General features: G+C 53.0%; 7 protein-coding genes across 7 annotated transcripts; 6 read left to right on the top strand and 1 right to left on the bottom strand.

The window, feature by feature from the left end:
• Positions 1 to 683: 683 nt before the first annotated feature.
• Positions 684 to 1,702, top strand: LOC111078210. Its single transcript, XM_022372782.2, has one exon. It carries the CDS (start codon positions 1,010 to 1,012, stop codon positions 1,163 to 1,165), a length of 156 nt encoding a protein of 51 aa, XP_022228474.1. The 5' UTR covers positions 684 to 1,009; the 3' UTR covers positions 1,166 to 1,702.
• A 61-nt stretch (positions 1,703 to 1,763) lies between these two features.
• LOC111078204 (zinc finger protein 691-like) lies at positions 1,764 to 2,767 on the top strand. The gene is made up of 2 exons (XM_022372771.2): positions 1,764 to 2,049; positions 2,146 to 2,767. The coding sequence occupies exon 2, from the start codon at positions 2,147 to 2,149 to the stop codon at positions 2,765 to 2,767; it is 621 nt and encodes a 206-aa protein (XP_022228463.2). The 5' UTR covers positions 1,764 to 2,049; position 2,146.
• A 741-nt stretch (positions 2,768 to 3,508) lies between these two features.
• Positions 3,509 to 4,489, top strand: LOC111078203 (serine protease grass-like). Its single transcript, XM_022372770.2, has 3 exons — positions 3,509 to 3,607; positions 3,675 to 3,865; positions 3,926 to 4,489. The coding sequence occupies exons 2-3, from the start codon at positions 3,778 to 3,780 to the stop codon at positions 4,378 to 4,380; spliced, it is 543 nt and encodes a 180-aa protein (XP_022228462.2). The 5' UTR covers positions 3,509 to 3,607; positions 3,675 to 3,777; the 3' UTR covers positions 4,381 to 4,489.
• On the top strand, positions 4,463 to 6,373 carry LOC111078201 (protein Cep89 homolog). Its single transcript, XM_022372768.2, has 3 exons — positions 4,463 to 4,957; positions 5,011 to 5,526; positions 5,617 to 6,373. Exons 1-3 carry the CDS (start codon positions 4,463 to 4,465, stop codon positions 6,310 to 6,312), a joined length of 1,707 nt encoding a protein of 568 aa, XP_022228460.2. The 3' UTR covers positions 6,313 to 6,373.
• LOC111078198 (importin-11) lies at positions 6,338 to 9,861 on the bottom strand. The gene is made up of 2 exons (XM_022372761.2): positions 7,599 to 9,861; positions 6,338 to 7,524 (listed from the first exon to the last, which is right to left on the bottom strand). The coding sequence occupies exons 1-2, from the start codon at positions 9,726 to 9,728 to the stop codon at positions 6,433 to 6,435; spliced, it is 3,222 nt and encodes a 1,073-aa protein (XP_022228453.2). The 5' UTR covers positions 9,729 to 9,861; the 3' UTR covers positions 6,338 to 6,432.
• An 886-nt stretch (positions 9,862 to 10,747) lies between these two features.
• LOC111078208 (V-type proton ATPase subunit F 1) lies at positions 10,748 to 11,393 on the top strand. The gene has a single exon (XM_022372777.2). It carries the CDS (start codon positions 10,859 to 10,861, stop codon positions 11,231 to 11,233), a length of 375 nt encoding a protein of 124 aa, XP_022228469.2. The 5' UTR covers positions 10,748 to 10,858; the 3' UTR covers positions 11,234 to 11,393.
• A 103-nt stretch (positions 11,394 to 11,496) lies between these two features.
• Positions 11,497 to 13,269, top strand: LOC111078202 (mannose-1-phosphate guanyltransferase alpha). Its single transcript, XM_022372769.2, has 4 exons — positions 11,497 to 11,864; positions 11,924 to 12,626; positions 12,692 to 12,956; positions 13,023 to 13,269. The coding sequence occupies exons 1-4, from the start codon at positions 11,617 to 11,619 to the stop codon at positions 13,121 to 13,123; spliced, it is 1,317 nt and encodes a 438-aa protein (XP_022228461.2). The 5' UTR covers positions 11,497 to 11,616; the 3' UTR covers positions 13,124 to 13,269.
• Positions 13,270 to 13,465: the final 196 nt, after the last annotated feature.

Genomic DNA, 13,465 nt, shown 5'->3' on the forward strand with positions numbered 1-13,465 from the left:
CAGAAGGCTGCAGCTGCAGCTAGAGCTGCTTAGGGCCTGTCGGAAACAAAACCTACCTGAAGAAAGGGCTGGACTGGGCTGTCCTAGCCTTTCGTGTTCAGTTCGAGTCGATACCTTGCCGAAACATGCCGCACTTGCAGCGACTTGAACCAAATCTGCCGCTAGCCTGGGCCAGGCACTCCATTCTCATCTCAAGAAGTCTCTGGCGCCGCTGCACCCAACTGTCGAGGAGTCCAAAGTTCCAGCGATACGTGCGGTAAGCGGCAGTTCATTCACTCTCCCTCTTCCCGCAAGAGCCATACCAAAAAGATTCGCTTGCTTCAGATTTCTACAGTCAAGCCTGTGCCCCGTCTAATCAGTCTAGTCTGTCTACATTGGTGGCGAGGTGATAGCAGGAAGATCAGGGCATTCTCAGTGCATGACAGCATCGGCAGCAAACGTTCTGTCATTACACGAAAAATGCGCATCATTTCGGGTTTTGTTTGGGCACTTTGGGAGTCGCCGCACGTAGAAGGTGTTGATGGATGCCAAAATTAAGCACACACTGCGCCTTATTTATACCACATTATACCCCAAAGAAGTGGCCAACGACCTTCACCCACTCCAAAACAGCAGCAGATCCACGAGAGCAATTGGATCCGCTGGAAGGGTATATAGAGACGACGAGCTTTGCAGGTCCTCGTTTGTTTTGTTATTGAGAGGTCCATCTGCTATCGATGCATTGCCAATCAATTGATGACGTCGGCGGCCCCGATCGAACAGGGCAATACCATTTCCCCCGTGGCTGGGAATCTACCCAATCTCGAACAGTAGCCCCAGCAGAGACATGCTGACCGCCTTGGGGAAAACACAGAGAGACGCGATGCGACGAGAACACTGCCCAATGCAATAAATACTTGGCGCAAATATTCATCAGCACTCAGTCTCGTTCTAAGTCTCAGCCCGAGCGTGCCGATACAGATTGTTAGTTAGTGACAAAACGCCGTAGAACCAGCGAAGTACTCTGAAAATGTTCACCTCGATCAGATCACACCAGCATCGCGCCGTCGGCCTGATCTTACGGGCTCTCGTCGCTGGCAGCCTGCTGATCCTGATGAGTGCCATCCACCAGGACACCGACGACTCTGGCTCCCATTACATTCACCCGCGGCACGCAATGCAGTAGCCCCGACCAGGCCCGTCACCTTGCAGCCAATATTACTTAGTTTTACTCGTAATAAGCGTAGGTTAAGTGCAACAAAATTGTAATCTACAGTTCACAGTCCGTTTCCGGATTGTCGCAATGATCGTGACTGCGCTCACCTACTAGCAAAAGCTGTAAAGAGTAACCGGTTGCGGCAAGTGCGACCTTCCCAATGGCTCACCCCTGATGCAGGGGAGAGACCAGACCACCTATTTATGGATAAAAATGTCGTTCAATTAATATGTCTAGTTGCTGCCTAATGAATTTTTAGCCGTCCAATAACTCTTTGGCTATGGAGCAGCCTTACTTTCCCGTAAGCCATGTCTCTGTGGTCCAAATGTGTTTATTTATTTATTTATTACTTATCTAAGCAGGCAGCACATGTGCGGAATATATTGCTTTTTCCTTGACACACTTCAAATTCTGACCTCATACTGTCGCAAAATGAATTAATTTAAAGTTTATAGTACATACCTAGTAAGTAAACAAGTTGAAGAATAAAACAAAACGATTTAGGAAATAAAATATGTATTTCATTTAAAGGGCGATAGAATTGCGGGAACTCCGATAGACGTCATCTGTTTTGCATTACCTTTAGGTCACCCAGTCTAGCTCACGCACCTTGCCACATCTTGGAGATGCGCGATATGTATCGATAGGCAGATCAAAAATATCTGTTCGATAATGGTGCTATGACATTAGACTTTGCTATCAGCCTAGCTGCAAAATCAGAGCTAGCCCTTTGTGTCTACGAACACCAATTATGCATTTTGTCCCTCTTCGCATCACAGTTAGCAACGTCTTATGTCATAGAACCATAGGGAACTCACCTCTTCTGACAATACACCGTGGAACACAAAACTGTCGTAGGTACCACCCCATCCCACCCCTACCTGACAGTGCTGCCCATTCATTGCCAAATTGCAAGCAAAAAACATATCAACTTGTATTGAAAATGAAAGCATGAACACGAAAAAGGAGGCTTTCGTGGACTGGGGCTCGTTCGCCGAGAAAGCCTCCGAAACGGAATGGATCGAGTCAATAATCTTGGAAGAGCGAGAGGAGATGGCAGAGCATCTTGACGAAGCCGAACCTTGGCCAGAGAATAAAGAGGAGTCTGATATAATTATGGTGAAATCGATGCCCTTCAACGGGGCGGGGAGCCATTCAGGTGGGACCAACATGTCTCCATTCCTAATGGAGGTGCCAGAAGAAGAGAAGCAACCAGTGGAGGCAAATCCCGAGGAGTGGACAGTGGTTCACCTCGAAATCCATGAACTATTGCAGCCTGAGGCTGAGCAGGCGGCGTCTACCTGCTCCCAAGAAGGCGTCAAGGAGGTCCATAGCCACAACAAGAGCATGGACGTGAGCAAGTTTGATTGCTTCATGTGCGGAGTACCATACACGCACTGCTCCAACGTGTCCATCCACTACATGGCCCTGCAGCTGCTGAGATGCCCCAAGTGCCCTCGAATCCACGTCAACGTCCGAGAGGGCCACAAAAACCATCTTCGGACGCACATGGGCCTGAGGCCCTACGGCTGCCACATTTGCGGCAAACATTTTGGATTCAGCGCGTCATAAGACAGTACGATATCTGAGACAAATTAAAAAAAACTTTAAAGTTATATGTTTTAGCTAGGCTTCTCAGTTGAACTTAAAAAAAGTTGTTGTAACCAAAATTCGAACAAAGAAGTGGGGTCATAGGGCGAAATTTTCACACTAAATTCTATTTGATCTCTGTGGCCATGATTTTTGCTGCCCCTTGCCCTTGGTTCCAATTACAATTCTTTTGAATGGTTGACTCCCATATTTGGCTACCCCAAAATTATGATTAATTGGATACTAATATATTGAATTGGAATAAAACAGCAATGCAACCTTTCCATCATAGCTCTAGATTTTATTGTCCCTGGAATTTGGTGATTGCACCCCGACCTTATTACTCAAGAAAAATCATTGGGAGAAACCCACTCTGTATGTCTTCTGGGAGATCCGTGATAACCTGGAGTGATAACCTGTTCGGTATTAATAGGAACGCTCCTCCCCGGCTAGACATCAGTGTGCCGTAACTCTCTCAGTTGCAATGAATAACTTGGTGGCGGCTATTTCAATATTCGCTTGCTTAATCCCGTGCCAGCCGGGATCAGCACAAATGCTATTCGAGAGCTGCGGTCTACCATCAGAACCGGAAAATGTGCTCAAGCCGAGAATCATTGACGGCATTGATGCGGAAATAGCCTCGAGTCCCTGGATGGCATATTTGCATACGTTTCCTGACTTTGTGTGTGCCGGGACGCTCATCAACCATTGTTCGTATTTGTGAGCTTGATTGCAGTTTTGTTCGCTAGAATAACTTGGGTTCGGCTCCATCTCAGGGTTCGTGCTGACAGCTGCGCATTGCATTGGTAGTGATTATGTACTGTAAGTAGCCTCTCGAATGGCTCAAAATGCGAGTACTTTACATATAGAATTACATATGTCTGAACAGAAAGGTTCGCCTGGGCGAGCATAACAGATTGACAATAAATGACTGCGCGGAAGGGGAAGCGAAAGAAGGCTGCCTTCCACCAGCTGAAGAGTATGACGTTGATATGACATTCAAGAATAGTCTGTACAACAGAGTGACGCAGTCCAACGACATTGCACTGCTCCGACTGGCGCGCAGGGTCCAGTTAAAAGGTAAGCAAGAACAAACCTTTACAAGCAGAGCTCCTTTATTTTCCTGTTATTTTTTCCCAGTCCACATCCGACCGATCTGTCTGATCATGGATCCGGGTATGGCCGAGCAGGCGGAGCGACTTTCATGGTTTACTGGCACTGGCTGGGGAAAGACCAGAAGCGGCAACACCAGCCCCGTTCTCCAGACAATCAACTTGAACCGGTACGATCGGAGCGTGTGCCGTGACCAGTTCGGAATAACGCTTGCAGCGAATCAGTTCTGTGCCGGGCATCCGACTGGAAACCTCTGCAACGGCGACTCCGGCGGCCCCTTGGGCAGAAAAGTGAAATACCAAGGCGCGAGGCGCTTCGTCCAGTTCGGGATTGCCAGCTACACCACCGGGAACTGCGTCGGCCCGAGTGTCTACACAGGTGTGGTCAGTCATGCCACGTGGATCGCGCGCGTCGTGAAGCTGTACGATCTCGACGATCCTGCTCCCACGATATCTAGGAAGAATTCGGAAGTCCGACATTGAAAGAAATAGTTCGCCAAATATTGGAAAGATTTCTATCCATAAGTCGTAGTATATTAAAAGGCGCAAATCTGTAAATATGTAAATGAAAGTATGTCTACGGCAAAGTGTCGATGGCCTACCCTTTGGGTTAAAATTCCAGTTTTTTCTCCCTCTCTCTCTCGCTGCGTGCGCTCTTGCTGCAACAGGGGGTGGCTATACCAGCGAAACAGGGTCAAACACGGGGCGGTACGCCATGGCAACGGGCGCCAGGACACAGGACAGGTGTGTTGGCTTGGTTTGGGATTTGTTTACTTCGCGGCCACAGCAGGTTAGGAGCCCGGGCAGGAAGTGTCAGGATTTGAATGAGAAAATCACTGAAATGAGCTCTCGGAGTGTGATGATCACGGATCTGGACCAGACCGACCAGGAGGAGGCGCTGGAGGAACGCCCGCCCACACAGCCAAAGAGGAATCGAAAACCGCTGCAGACACTGTCGGGAAACTTCAGTCGCCGCTCAAGGAGCGTGGAAGTGGAGCAGCGCCAGCAGGTGGCACCAGCCGGCAGGAAGGATCGGAGGGATCGCACGCTCAACGGACTGGTAAGCGAACCAAACCCCAACCAGGCATGCCCTCATACCCGTATCCCATGCAGTTGCAGGCCAAGGACCAGCAGCTGGAGCAGCTGGTGCAGCGCCTCTCCACCCTGCACAAGTACAACGAACAGTTTGCCAAGGAGAACGAGCGGCTGCGCATCGACAGCTCCCAGCTGGAGAGCCGTCTGGCGGAGGCGGAGCAGCAGGTGACCGATTGCGTCCGCTGCCAGCAGCTAAACCAGAAGCTGGGCTTCGTTCTCGGACAGAATAGGACGCTGGCGAATGACGTGGACATGCTGAAGACCCTTGTCTTCCGACTGAATGTGCAGATCGAGAGCTACCAGGATCAGCGCAGGACCGGCGAGAAGGACTCTACAGGCTCGGCAGTGGCAGCGGCAGCGTGCACCTCTGACTCCACCGGCTGCCAGCCCCTACCCACGCACACCTTGGGCCCGCTGCTACAGGCCTACGACGAGTCCATACGCGACAAGGACTCTCTCCTGGCGCAGTACAACACCGAGTTCGAGCACTTCACGGGCGAGCTGAAGCGGGCCCTGGAGGATAACACAAAGCTGGTGAGTGATATATGCCATATGCCATGTATCCCATATCCATAGGATGCTCACCTGACCACTGACACTTCTCTCTGCTGATTTCCCCTCCAGTTGCAGTCGCAGGAGCAACTTCGTCGTGACCTGGGTGGCTGGCGGGAGGAGCGGGTCTGCCTACAGGCCCAGCTGGGCGTTTGTCGCTCAAAGGCCGAGGCGCAGACCCGCAAGACCGACCTGGCCAAGGAGAAGCTGGTGGAGGTGATGCACTGTTACGAACAGCGGATGCAGACGCTCCTCCTGGACATGGACCACCTGCAGGCGGCGTACGCCCGCACCAAATCGGAACTGGCAGCCCATAAGAGCACAGCCGCCCCCAACGCAGCAGCAGCGGCTCCAATCGAGACGGAGGCAGTGCATCAGTGCAAGACTCTGCTAGAGGAGCTGAAACAGGAGCACGTCAGAGAGCGCTCTGCTCTTCAGGATCAGCTGAAGACGAGCTGCACGCGGGCCGCCGCCCTCGTACGCAGCACGGAAAAGGCCAAACACTCTCGGGACCGACTGAAGGCCCGCCTTCGCATGGCCCTGCAGTGGGCCCAAAAGCTGGAGGCGGGCCAGGCTGAGATGAGGGACACCTACGACGCAGTGCGACGCCTGGAGGTGCTCGTCAAGCACAAGGAGTCGCAACTGCGAGGCCTGCACGCCCGCAACATCGAGGAGCTGAACAAGCTACGCCACAAGCTCGAGCAGAAGGACGAGACTATCCGCACCCTCCTGCGCGGCAAGCTGGAGCGACGTCCTGCCGTGGACTAGACCTTAGCAGGGACATGGAAATGGATAACAATTAAAAATATATAATTTCAATACAAAATACATTAATAACTTAGCGTAAAAAGCTTTCGAAGCACAGCAATGCTCGAGATGCAGAGAGCATCAGCCGGACTCCACCGGCTCAGCCTCTTCCGGGGCCTCACCGCCGCCGCCACCGCCCCCGCCAGCGCACACCACGCAGGCCTTGGGCACCGTCTGCTCTATGTACATGGTGATCCGTTCAAGCACCTCCGGGACGACGCCACGCAGCAGCTGCTCGTAGCGGGTGACACCCAGCTGGGACTGTAGCGCCTGCAGTTGCCACTTGAGGTATTCGGTGAGGGGGATCTTGTAGACGGGGTCCTTGAGCACCAGCTGCCGGTGGCGGTCGTCGTGGTAGGTTTTGGCGGGATAGCCTTTCGAGTGGAAGTCTTCGGTGCATAGCTGCTGCTGCAGCTCGTCCAGTTCGTGCTCGTCATGGATGACCAGGGAGTCGTAGTAGCGGGGCGTGGTCCTGGCGGCACCCTCCTCCGCCGCCGCATACTGCTTGTCCATGACCTCGCCGAGCGTCTCGTCCACCAGCTGGAGGATGTGTGGCAGGCGGGCCAGCAGCAGGTCGTTGTTTCCGAAGATCGAGGCGAAGGCCAGGCAGAAGAGCTTCCTCTTCTCGGCATGAGTGTCCGGCACCATGGGGAACATCTCGATCCACACGTCCAGGATGCGGGCCAGGGCGTCCGTGTGGGGCAGTTGCTGCACCACCGACATGAACACGGCTTGGTCGATGAGCAGCGTCCTGGCCACAATGGTCAGGTACCAGCCCATGGTCATGGGGTACTCCTGCTTGAGGCACACCTGCTGGAAGACAAACGGCAGGGCGGGGCGCACCAATCGCAGCCCCATCGTCGCGTCCGTCTTGAGACAGGTCTCGAAAATCCGCAGCATGGCGATGATGCCCTCCACGCGGATGTCCTCGAAGGAACGCACGCAGTAGCCCACAAACCCCTCGCCGTACCGACTGAGGTAGGCCTGAGCGTCCAGCAGGATGTAAGCGTGGATGAGCTGAAGCACAGTGCGTAGGTTCTCCGACGACATCTCGATGATGGGCAGTAGGTGGTCGCACAGCGCCAGCAGTTCGGGGGTCAGGACAGTCGAATTGCCAATCACAGCCAGCCACAGCATGATCCCATCCTCGATGAGGTAGACGTGCGAGTGTTGCTGCCGAATCACGGGGAATCACGTTACAAAAACACGTTTATTAGAGTCTGCCGAGGAATCCCTCGGTTACTCACCTGGAGGTCAGTGCTCAGCCTGATGACGCTGTAGAGGAAGGGCTTCATGGGCTCGGGCACATCGCGGATGGTGCGAACCAGCTGCTCCAAGGTGCCGATGATGGCGCAGCGGAGTAGGTCGTACTCCTCGCTCTCGCGCCACAGCAGGGGGAGGTAGCCGATGAATTGAAGGGCCTGCGGCTCGATGTACTCGCTCATCTTCTCCACCAGCAGCGTCATAGTGCCCAGGACGACGATCTTGGTGTCGCACTCGCCGGCCTCGTGCAGCAGCAAGAACAAGGCCTCGAACAGCGGCGAGAAGTACGGGTGAAAGGCCTCTGGCATGAACTCAAAATCGTCTATGAGAAGGTTCAGGGTGCGGGCGGCGGCCAGTCGTGTGGGCATATCCTCCTGGGGACGCAGCAGGTGAAGACACGCCTCGTAGGCCAGCGGACGCAGCTCCCTTGGGAGCTGTACGCCCACCCAGTGGCCCACCATCCAGATGATGCGGCGCCGCAGGATTCGGAAGTTGGGGGCTTCGATGCGCAGCTCAGCCAGCAGCTGTGAGGTCAGCCAGGAGCCAAAGTCCAGTTTGTTGAAGAAATGGAACGCCGCCTGACCCACTGCATTGTAGATGGCGTCCTTCAGCAGGATGGCCTTGAGGTCGGACTCCGGTGAGAGCTGAAGCTGCTGGGCCCGGCGAACGAACTTCAGGACCTCGCCTATCATCACCGTCGAGTGCTGGGTGAAGCAGGTGAAGTAGAGCGTCTCTACGCTGGGCCGCAATGCGTATTTCCAGGCATCGCCGCCGCCGTCGTCCTGATCGTAGCCCTCGGGGTCCTGCTGCCATTCTTCCAGCTCCTGCTGGGTAAGCAGGAAGTAGTGGGTCACGATCTTCTCGCAGATGTACGTCACCCGCTCCACGGTGAAGAACTTGGCGTTGCTCTGGGCAGCCGAGGCGAGCAGTTCGTCCTCCAGGCTGGACCCAGCTGCGGCTCCAGTCGCCAGCTCCGTGGCTGCGGGGGCACAGATGCTGTCGTTGCCGCTCAACATTATGCCCTTGAGCATATTTAGTGCCTGGATGGCAAAGTTGCTAAAGTTAATGCGGTCGCCGGCGTCAAAGATGAGGGCGGTGCCCTCGTGGAACACATAGTGGAAGCTGAACTCCAGGGCCACAGGCACAAATCGGGCAAAGGAGATGGAGTGCCGGTCCATTAGTTCGTTCAGCGCCTTCATCATCTTCAGGATGAAGCGCTCCAGCTCGCTTATCAGTTGCGAGACTCTGGCCGGATCCGGCCCCATGCGGAGCTCGTAGCGCAACTCCAGACACTGGCGCAGGCGCTGGAAGAGCTGCTCCACGAAGTTCATGTGGTCGGTGGACTTGTACGGCTTGGAGCAGCCGTAAACAATCAATTTCCTGAGGGATCGCATCACAATATAGGCTCGCTGCAGGGCGCTGAGGGCCTGAGCCTCCTCGCCGCCGCTTTTCACCTGCTGCAGGAAGCGGCCGGTCAGCGTGGCCCAGATGTCCCACGCCAAGTAGCTGAAGATCTGGCTGCCCAGCTCCTCGAAGGCCCGCTGCTCGGCCATGAGGCGGCGAGAGGCAAGGGCTTTAATGACGTAGTGCAGGACTAGAAGGATTCTCTGTTGCAGTGCTGCGTCCGTTTCGCTGCTGCACGCCTGCAACTGCTTCATCAGCGCAGGCAGCAGGTCGGGCCAGAAGCGTGGGTAGTCGGTGCGAGCGAGGCGCCCAAACAGCACGGCCACCTGCAGTGCCACCTGGGGCACTTCCTCCGCGTCGTAGTGCTGCAGGAGCACGTCTCGTATCTGCTGCTTCTGCTCGGCCGGCAACTCCTGTCGCGAGTTTGGCCTCCAGTAGCGCTCGATGCCGTTCTTCAGATAAACCGCTGCCATCCAGCGGACCTTCAATGCAACCTCCGCGTCGGCAGCGTTTCCCTGCGCGCTTCCGGGCAGCTTCATGCTAAGCCTGGCTATCGTGGGAAAGAAGCCCGGCTGCTGCTCCCACTCGCTTAGTTGGGCTTCGGCCTTTTGCACAATTTCGTGACTGGGGTTTGTGGCCGCCTGCAGGGTCTGGGCTACCAGCTGCTCGACCGCAGTAGTCGCCGTTGCTGTTCCCGGTACCGTTGCCATCTTCTTCCACCCCACTTGCACCGTTTATTCGATGAAATGGCTGATGCAAAAATTATTGACTACAAAAAAATGTACTGCGTGCCATTTGGGCATTTGACAGCAGCCCTGATGGACCCCATCCAAATCAGTGTTTGCTAGATCCATTTCCCCGATTTTGATATTCGGATTAAGATTTACTAAATACTGGGCCCCTATGTACTGATCATATAATTTTCAACGATAGATTAACCAATTTTCTACAAGATTCATTAACTTTAAGTACTCATTTCTATAAGATTATGCATAAAATAATGTTTAATCAAGTAAAGAAATAGTCTTTTGATGACAAAAATCAGATGTTACATAGTAACTACACACGTACTACACATTTGCTACAAATTAACTACATACTTTTTTTTAAATTCGTTTTAGAGAAATCGGCCATTTTTTAACAAATTGAGATTGTGATGCCAAACGATCAGGAATTCGATGCTGATCACGAATTAGTGTTCGATGTGGCCTGGGACGTGGCCCTAAATGGCATTTCTACACGTTTTCTACATTAGTGCATCGGACTGGAAAAAAAGAAAATACCAAAAAATGATGGTACAAAGTCAAGTTGTGTGACCTAAACAGGGTTGTCGACACGAACTTAACCCAAGTGTGTCTCCGCTTAAAAATTTGAACACCTTGAGTCCCCACGGAAAATTTTATTGTTTGTAATTCTCCTTGCAGATCCAAGTCGGAGTTGCGATTACCAAAAAGTTTAACATAACAGATTGAAGAAATATACATATGTATATACATATATATGTAAATATTGCTTTTTATACCGTAAATATAGCTGGAGCCACTAAGTTAGTGCTGGAACTCAATTTCGACAACAAAATTTTGTGCACTTGGGATTTCAGATATATATTGCAAAATGGTTTCACTTAATACCAGAAAACACCAACTTCTGAACAGTTTTTTCGCCAGGTGGCTCTCCGAAAATTTCATCCCTGTGTAGCGGTCATGTAGCATCACGAGAGGAAGAAGAAGAAGGGTCATGTGATAGACACCCACCAGCTGACCGACCGACCATTTTCAACGAGAAAATAAAAGTTTTTCTTCAACTTGCAACTCCCAACTAAAGTTAACTAGCAACCAACATGGCTCTTCACTCCGCAATCAAGGGCAAACTGATCTCTGTCATCGGCGATGAGGACACCTGCGTGGGTTTCCTGCTGGGGGGCGTGGGTGAGATAAACAAAAATCGCCATCCCAATTTCATGGTTGTGGACAAGAACACTCCCGTGAGCGAGCTGGAAGACTGCTTCAAGCGGTTCCTGAAGCGCGACGACATCGACATCATCTTGATCAACCAGAACTGCGCCGAGCTCATTCGCCATGTCATCGATGCCCACACTTCGCCAGTGCCAGCCGTCCTGGAGATTCCATCGAAGGACCACCCGTACGACGCCAGCAAGGACTCGATTTTGAGGCGTGCCCGTGGCATGTTCAACCCTGAGGATCTGGTGCGTTAAGCAGCACTTTGGCATTGTTTGCAACCATAGGAGTATTGCAGTTACAGCCACCAATCTAATCCCCTACATTTCGTTTAATCAGCTTTGAGATATGTATTAAAGACAAGTGTTAAAGTGGTTTTTGTTTTCAAATAAATAATATATATGTATGTAAAACCGTTAATTCGTTGAGAATATTGATCATTGCTTGCAAGGCTGCAGTTCTTGAAACAGAGCTGTTCCTGTTGCGCCACCTAGCGGGCTGGCTGCGTACTATACACAATCAGCTGACCGAGAAGATAACTTTTCCTATTGCAACGTAAACACAAATAGATATAAGAATCATTATCAATTGGTGAACTTATTAGTCACAAGCTGCCCAACCATCCCACGCACACCACATCATGCTGAAGGCGGTTATTCTCATCGGGGGACCGCAGAAGGGCACGCGATTCCGGCCACTGTCGCTCGACACGCCCAAGCCGCTGTTCCCGCTGGCCGGTCGACCCCTGATAGCCCATCACATCGAAGCTTGTGTCCAGTTGCCGGAGCTCAAGGAGATCCTCATCATTGGCTACTATCCGCAGACGCAGATGGAGGCTTTTGTGGGCGACATGCAGGCCCTGTACAGCAGCAGCAACATTAACATCAGGTGAGGGCGACAGTCGTGGCATGTTGAGATGGAGGACGACTGACGTGTCCATTTGGCAGGTACCTGCAGGAGTTCACATCGCTGGGAACGGCGGGTGGCATGTACCACTTTCGCGATCAGATACGGGCCGGCAATCCGAGGGCCTTCTTCGTGCTGAATGGCGACGTGTGCGCCGATTTTCCGCTGCAGGAACTGTACGACTTCCACACCCGGCGTCCGTCTAGTGCTCTGGTCACAATCATGAGCACGGAGGCGACTCGCCAGCAGTCCCTGCACTACGGCTGCCTCGTCTTCGATCGCGCCAGTGGAGCCGTCTCACACTACGTGGAGAAGCCCAGCTCGTATGTGTCCACCTTCATCAACTGCGGCGTCTACGTCTGTTCCATGGACATTTTCACCCAGCTGGCGCAAATCTTCCATGCCCACGGACAGGAGTACGGCTGCGCGGTCTTCAGCAATGGGAACGGCAACGGAAACGGACGCGATCAGGGCCACATCAAGTGGGAGCAGGAGGTGCTCACTCCCCTGGCGGGCACCAACCAACTCTTCGCCATGCCCGTGCCCAACTGGTGGTCCCAGCTGAAGACGGCCGGCTCGGCCATCTACGCCAATCGCCACTACCTGGGCCTCTACAAGCGCACGCATCCGGAACGACTGGCCAACGTGGGCTCGAAGCGCGGCGAAGGCGACGGCAACCTGATCTGCACTGTCCTGCCGGATGTTTACGTGCATCCCAGTGCCACGGTGCACCACAGTGCGGTGGTGGGTAGCAAGGTTATCTCAATTTGTGAATCTCCATCTTCACCAGCTCTATTTATTCCTTGCAGCTGGGCCCGAACGTGGCCATTGGTCCGGGTGTTACCATCGGCCCTGGGGTGCGTATCAAAGAGTCCATCGTGCTCGAGCAGGCCCAAATCCAGGACCACACGCTCATCCTTCACTCGATTGTTGGACGGGGCTCTACCATCGGAGCCTGGGCCCGCGTTGAGGGCACGCCCAGCGACCCGGACCCCAACAAGCCCTTTGCAAAGATGGAGAATCCGCCGCTGTTCAACAACGAGGGCAAGCTGAATCCCTCCATAACGATACTGGGCAAGTGAAAGAGTGCTCTGAAATGTGGTCTGTGACCGTCTGACTCTATCTCATTTCTCATTGAAGGCTGCTTCGTACAGGTGCCCGCCGAGAAGATACTGCTCAACAGCATTGTCCTGCCGCACAAGGAGCTGAGTCGCAGTTTCAAGAACGAGATTATTCTGTGAAGAGAACCAATCTTCCGGAGAATCCGTTCCGTTCCGTAGCCCCCATCAGTATGCCATTTTATATACATAAATATTTATATTGTGTAATATTCTTAAAGTTTATGCATTAAAAGCTTGTCACGCAGCGGCACGACATTTTAGCCTGACACACGGAATCTGTAATTCCGCGGGTGTTGGTTCTTTCAGGTGTATGTCGATACTTATCGTAGCTTTCAGTCGTGTCACGCGGCCAGCTCCACCGCACAGGTAAGCGACCCACGCACACACATATGCACTCTCTCGCCTCTCTCTCTCTCTCTCTCTCCCTCTCTGTATCTACAGTCGCTCTCTGCCTACCGTTTA

This window comes from Drosophila obscura, unplaced genomic scaffold (genome assembly GCF_018151105.1).
Source record: "Drosophila obscura isolate BZ-5 IFL unplaced genomic scaffold, ASM1815110v1 contig_151, whole genome shotgun sequence".
Taxonomy (NCBI): Eukaryota; Metazoa; Arthropoda; class Insecta; order Diptera; family Drosophilidae; genus Drosophila; species Drosophila obscura.

Coding starts and splice junctions, on each gene's coding strand:
- LOC111078210 (XM_022372782.2), top strand. CDS start 1,010: ATGTTCACCTCGATCAGATCACACCAGCATCGCGCCGTCGGCCTGATC.
- LOC111078204 (XM_022372771.2), top strand. CDS start 2,147: ATGAACACGAAAAAGGAGGCTTTCGTGGACTGGGGCTCGTTCGCCGAG.
- LOC111078203 (XM_022372770.2), top strand. CDS start 3,778: ATGACATTCAAGAATAGTCTGTACAACAGAGTGACGCAGTCCAACGAC. Junction 3,866..3,925: donor GCGCAGGGTCCAGTTAAAAG/GTAAGCAAGAAC, acceptor ATTTTTTCCCAG/TCCACATCCGACCGATCTGT.
- LOC111078201 (XM_022372768.2), top strand. CDS start 4,463: ATGAAAGTATGTCTACGGCAAAGTGTCGATGGCCTACCCTTTGGGTTA. Junction 4,958..5,010: donor ATCGCACGCTCAACGGACTG/GTAAGCGAACCA, acceptor TATCCCATGCAG/TTGCAGGCCAAGGACCAGCA. Junction 5,527..5,616: donor TGGAGGATAACACAAAGCTG/GTGAGTGATATA, acceptor TTTCCCCTCCAG/TTGCAGTCGCAGGAGCAACT.
- LOC111078198 (XM_022372761.2), bottom strand. CDS start 9,728: ATGGCAACGGTACCGGGAACAGCAACGGCGACTACTGCGGTCGAGCAG. Junction 7,525..7,598: donor GGCTGAGCACTGACCTCCAG/GTGAGTAACCGA, acceptor GTGATTCGGCAG/CAACACTCGCACGTCTACCT.
- LOC111078208 (XM_022372777.2), top strand. CDS start 10,859: ATGGCTCTTCACTCCGCAATCAAGGGCAAACTGATCTCTGTCATCGGC.
- LOC111078202 (XM_022372769.2), top strand. CDS start 11,617: ATGCTGAAGGCGGTTATTCTCATCGGGGGACCGCAGAAGGGCACGCGA. Junction 12,627..12,691: donor CGGTGCACCACAGTGCGGTG/GTGGGTAGCAAG, acceptor TATTCCTTGCAG/CTGGGCCCGAACGTGGCCAT. Junction 12,957..13,022: donor TCCCTCCATAACGATACTGG/GCAAGTGAAAGA, acceptor TTCTCATTGAAG/GCTGCTTCGTACAGGTGCCC.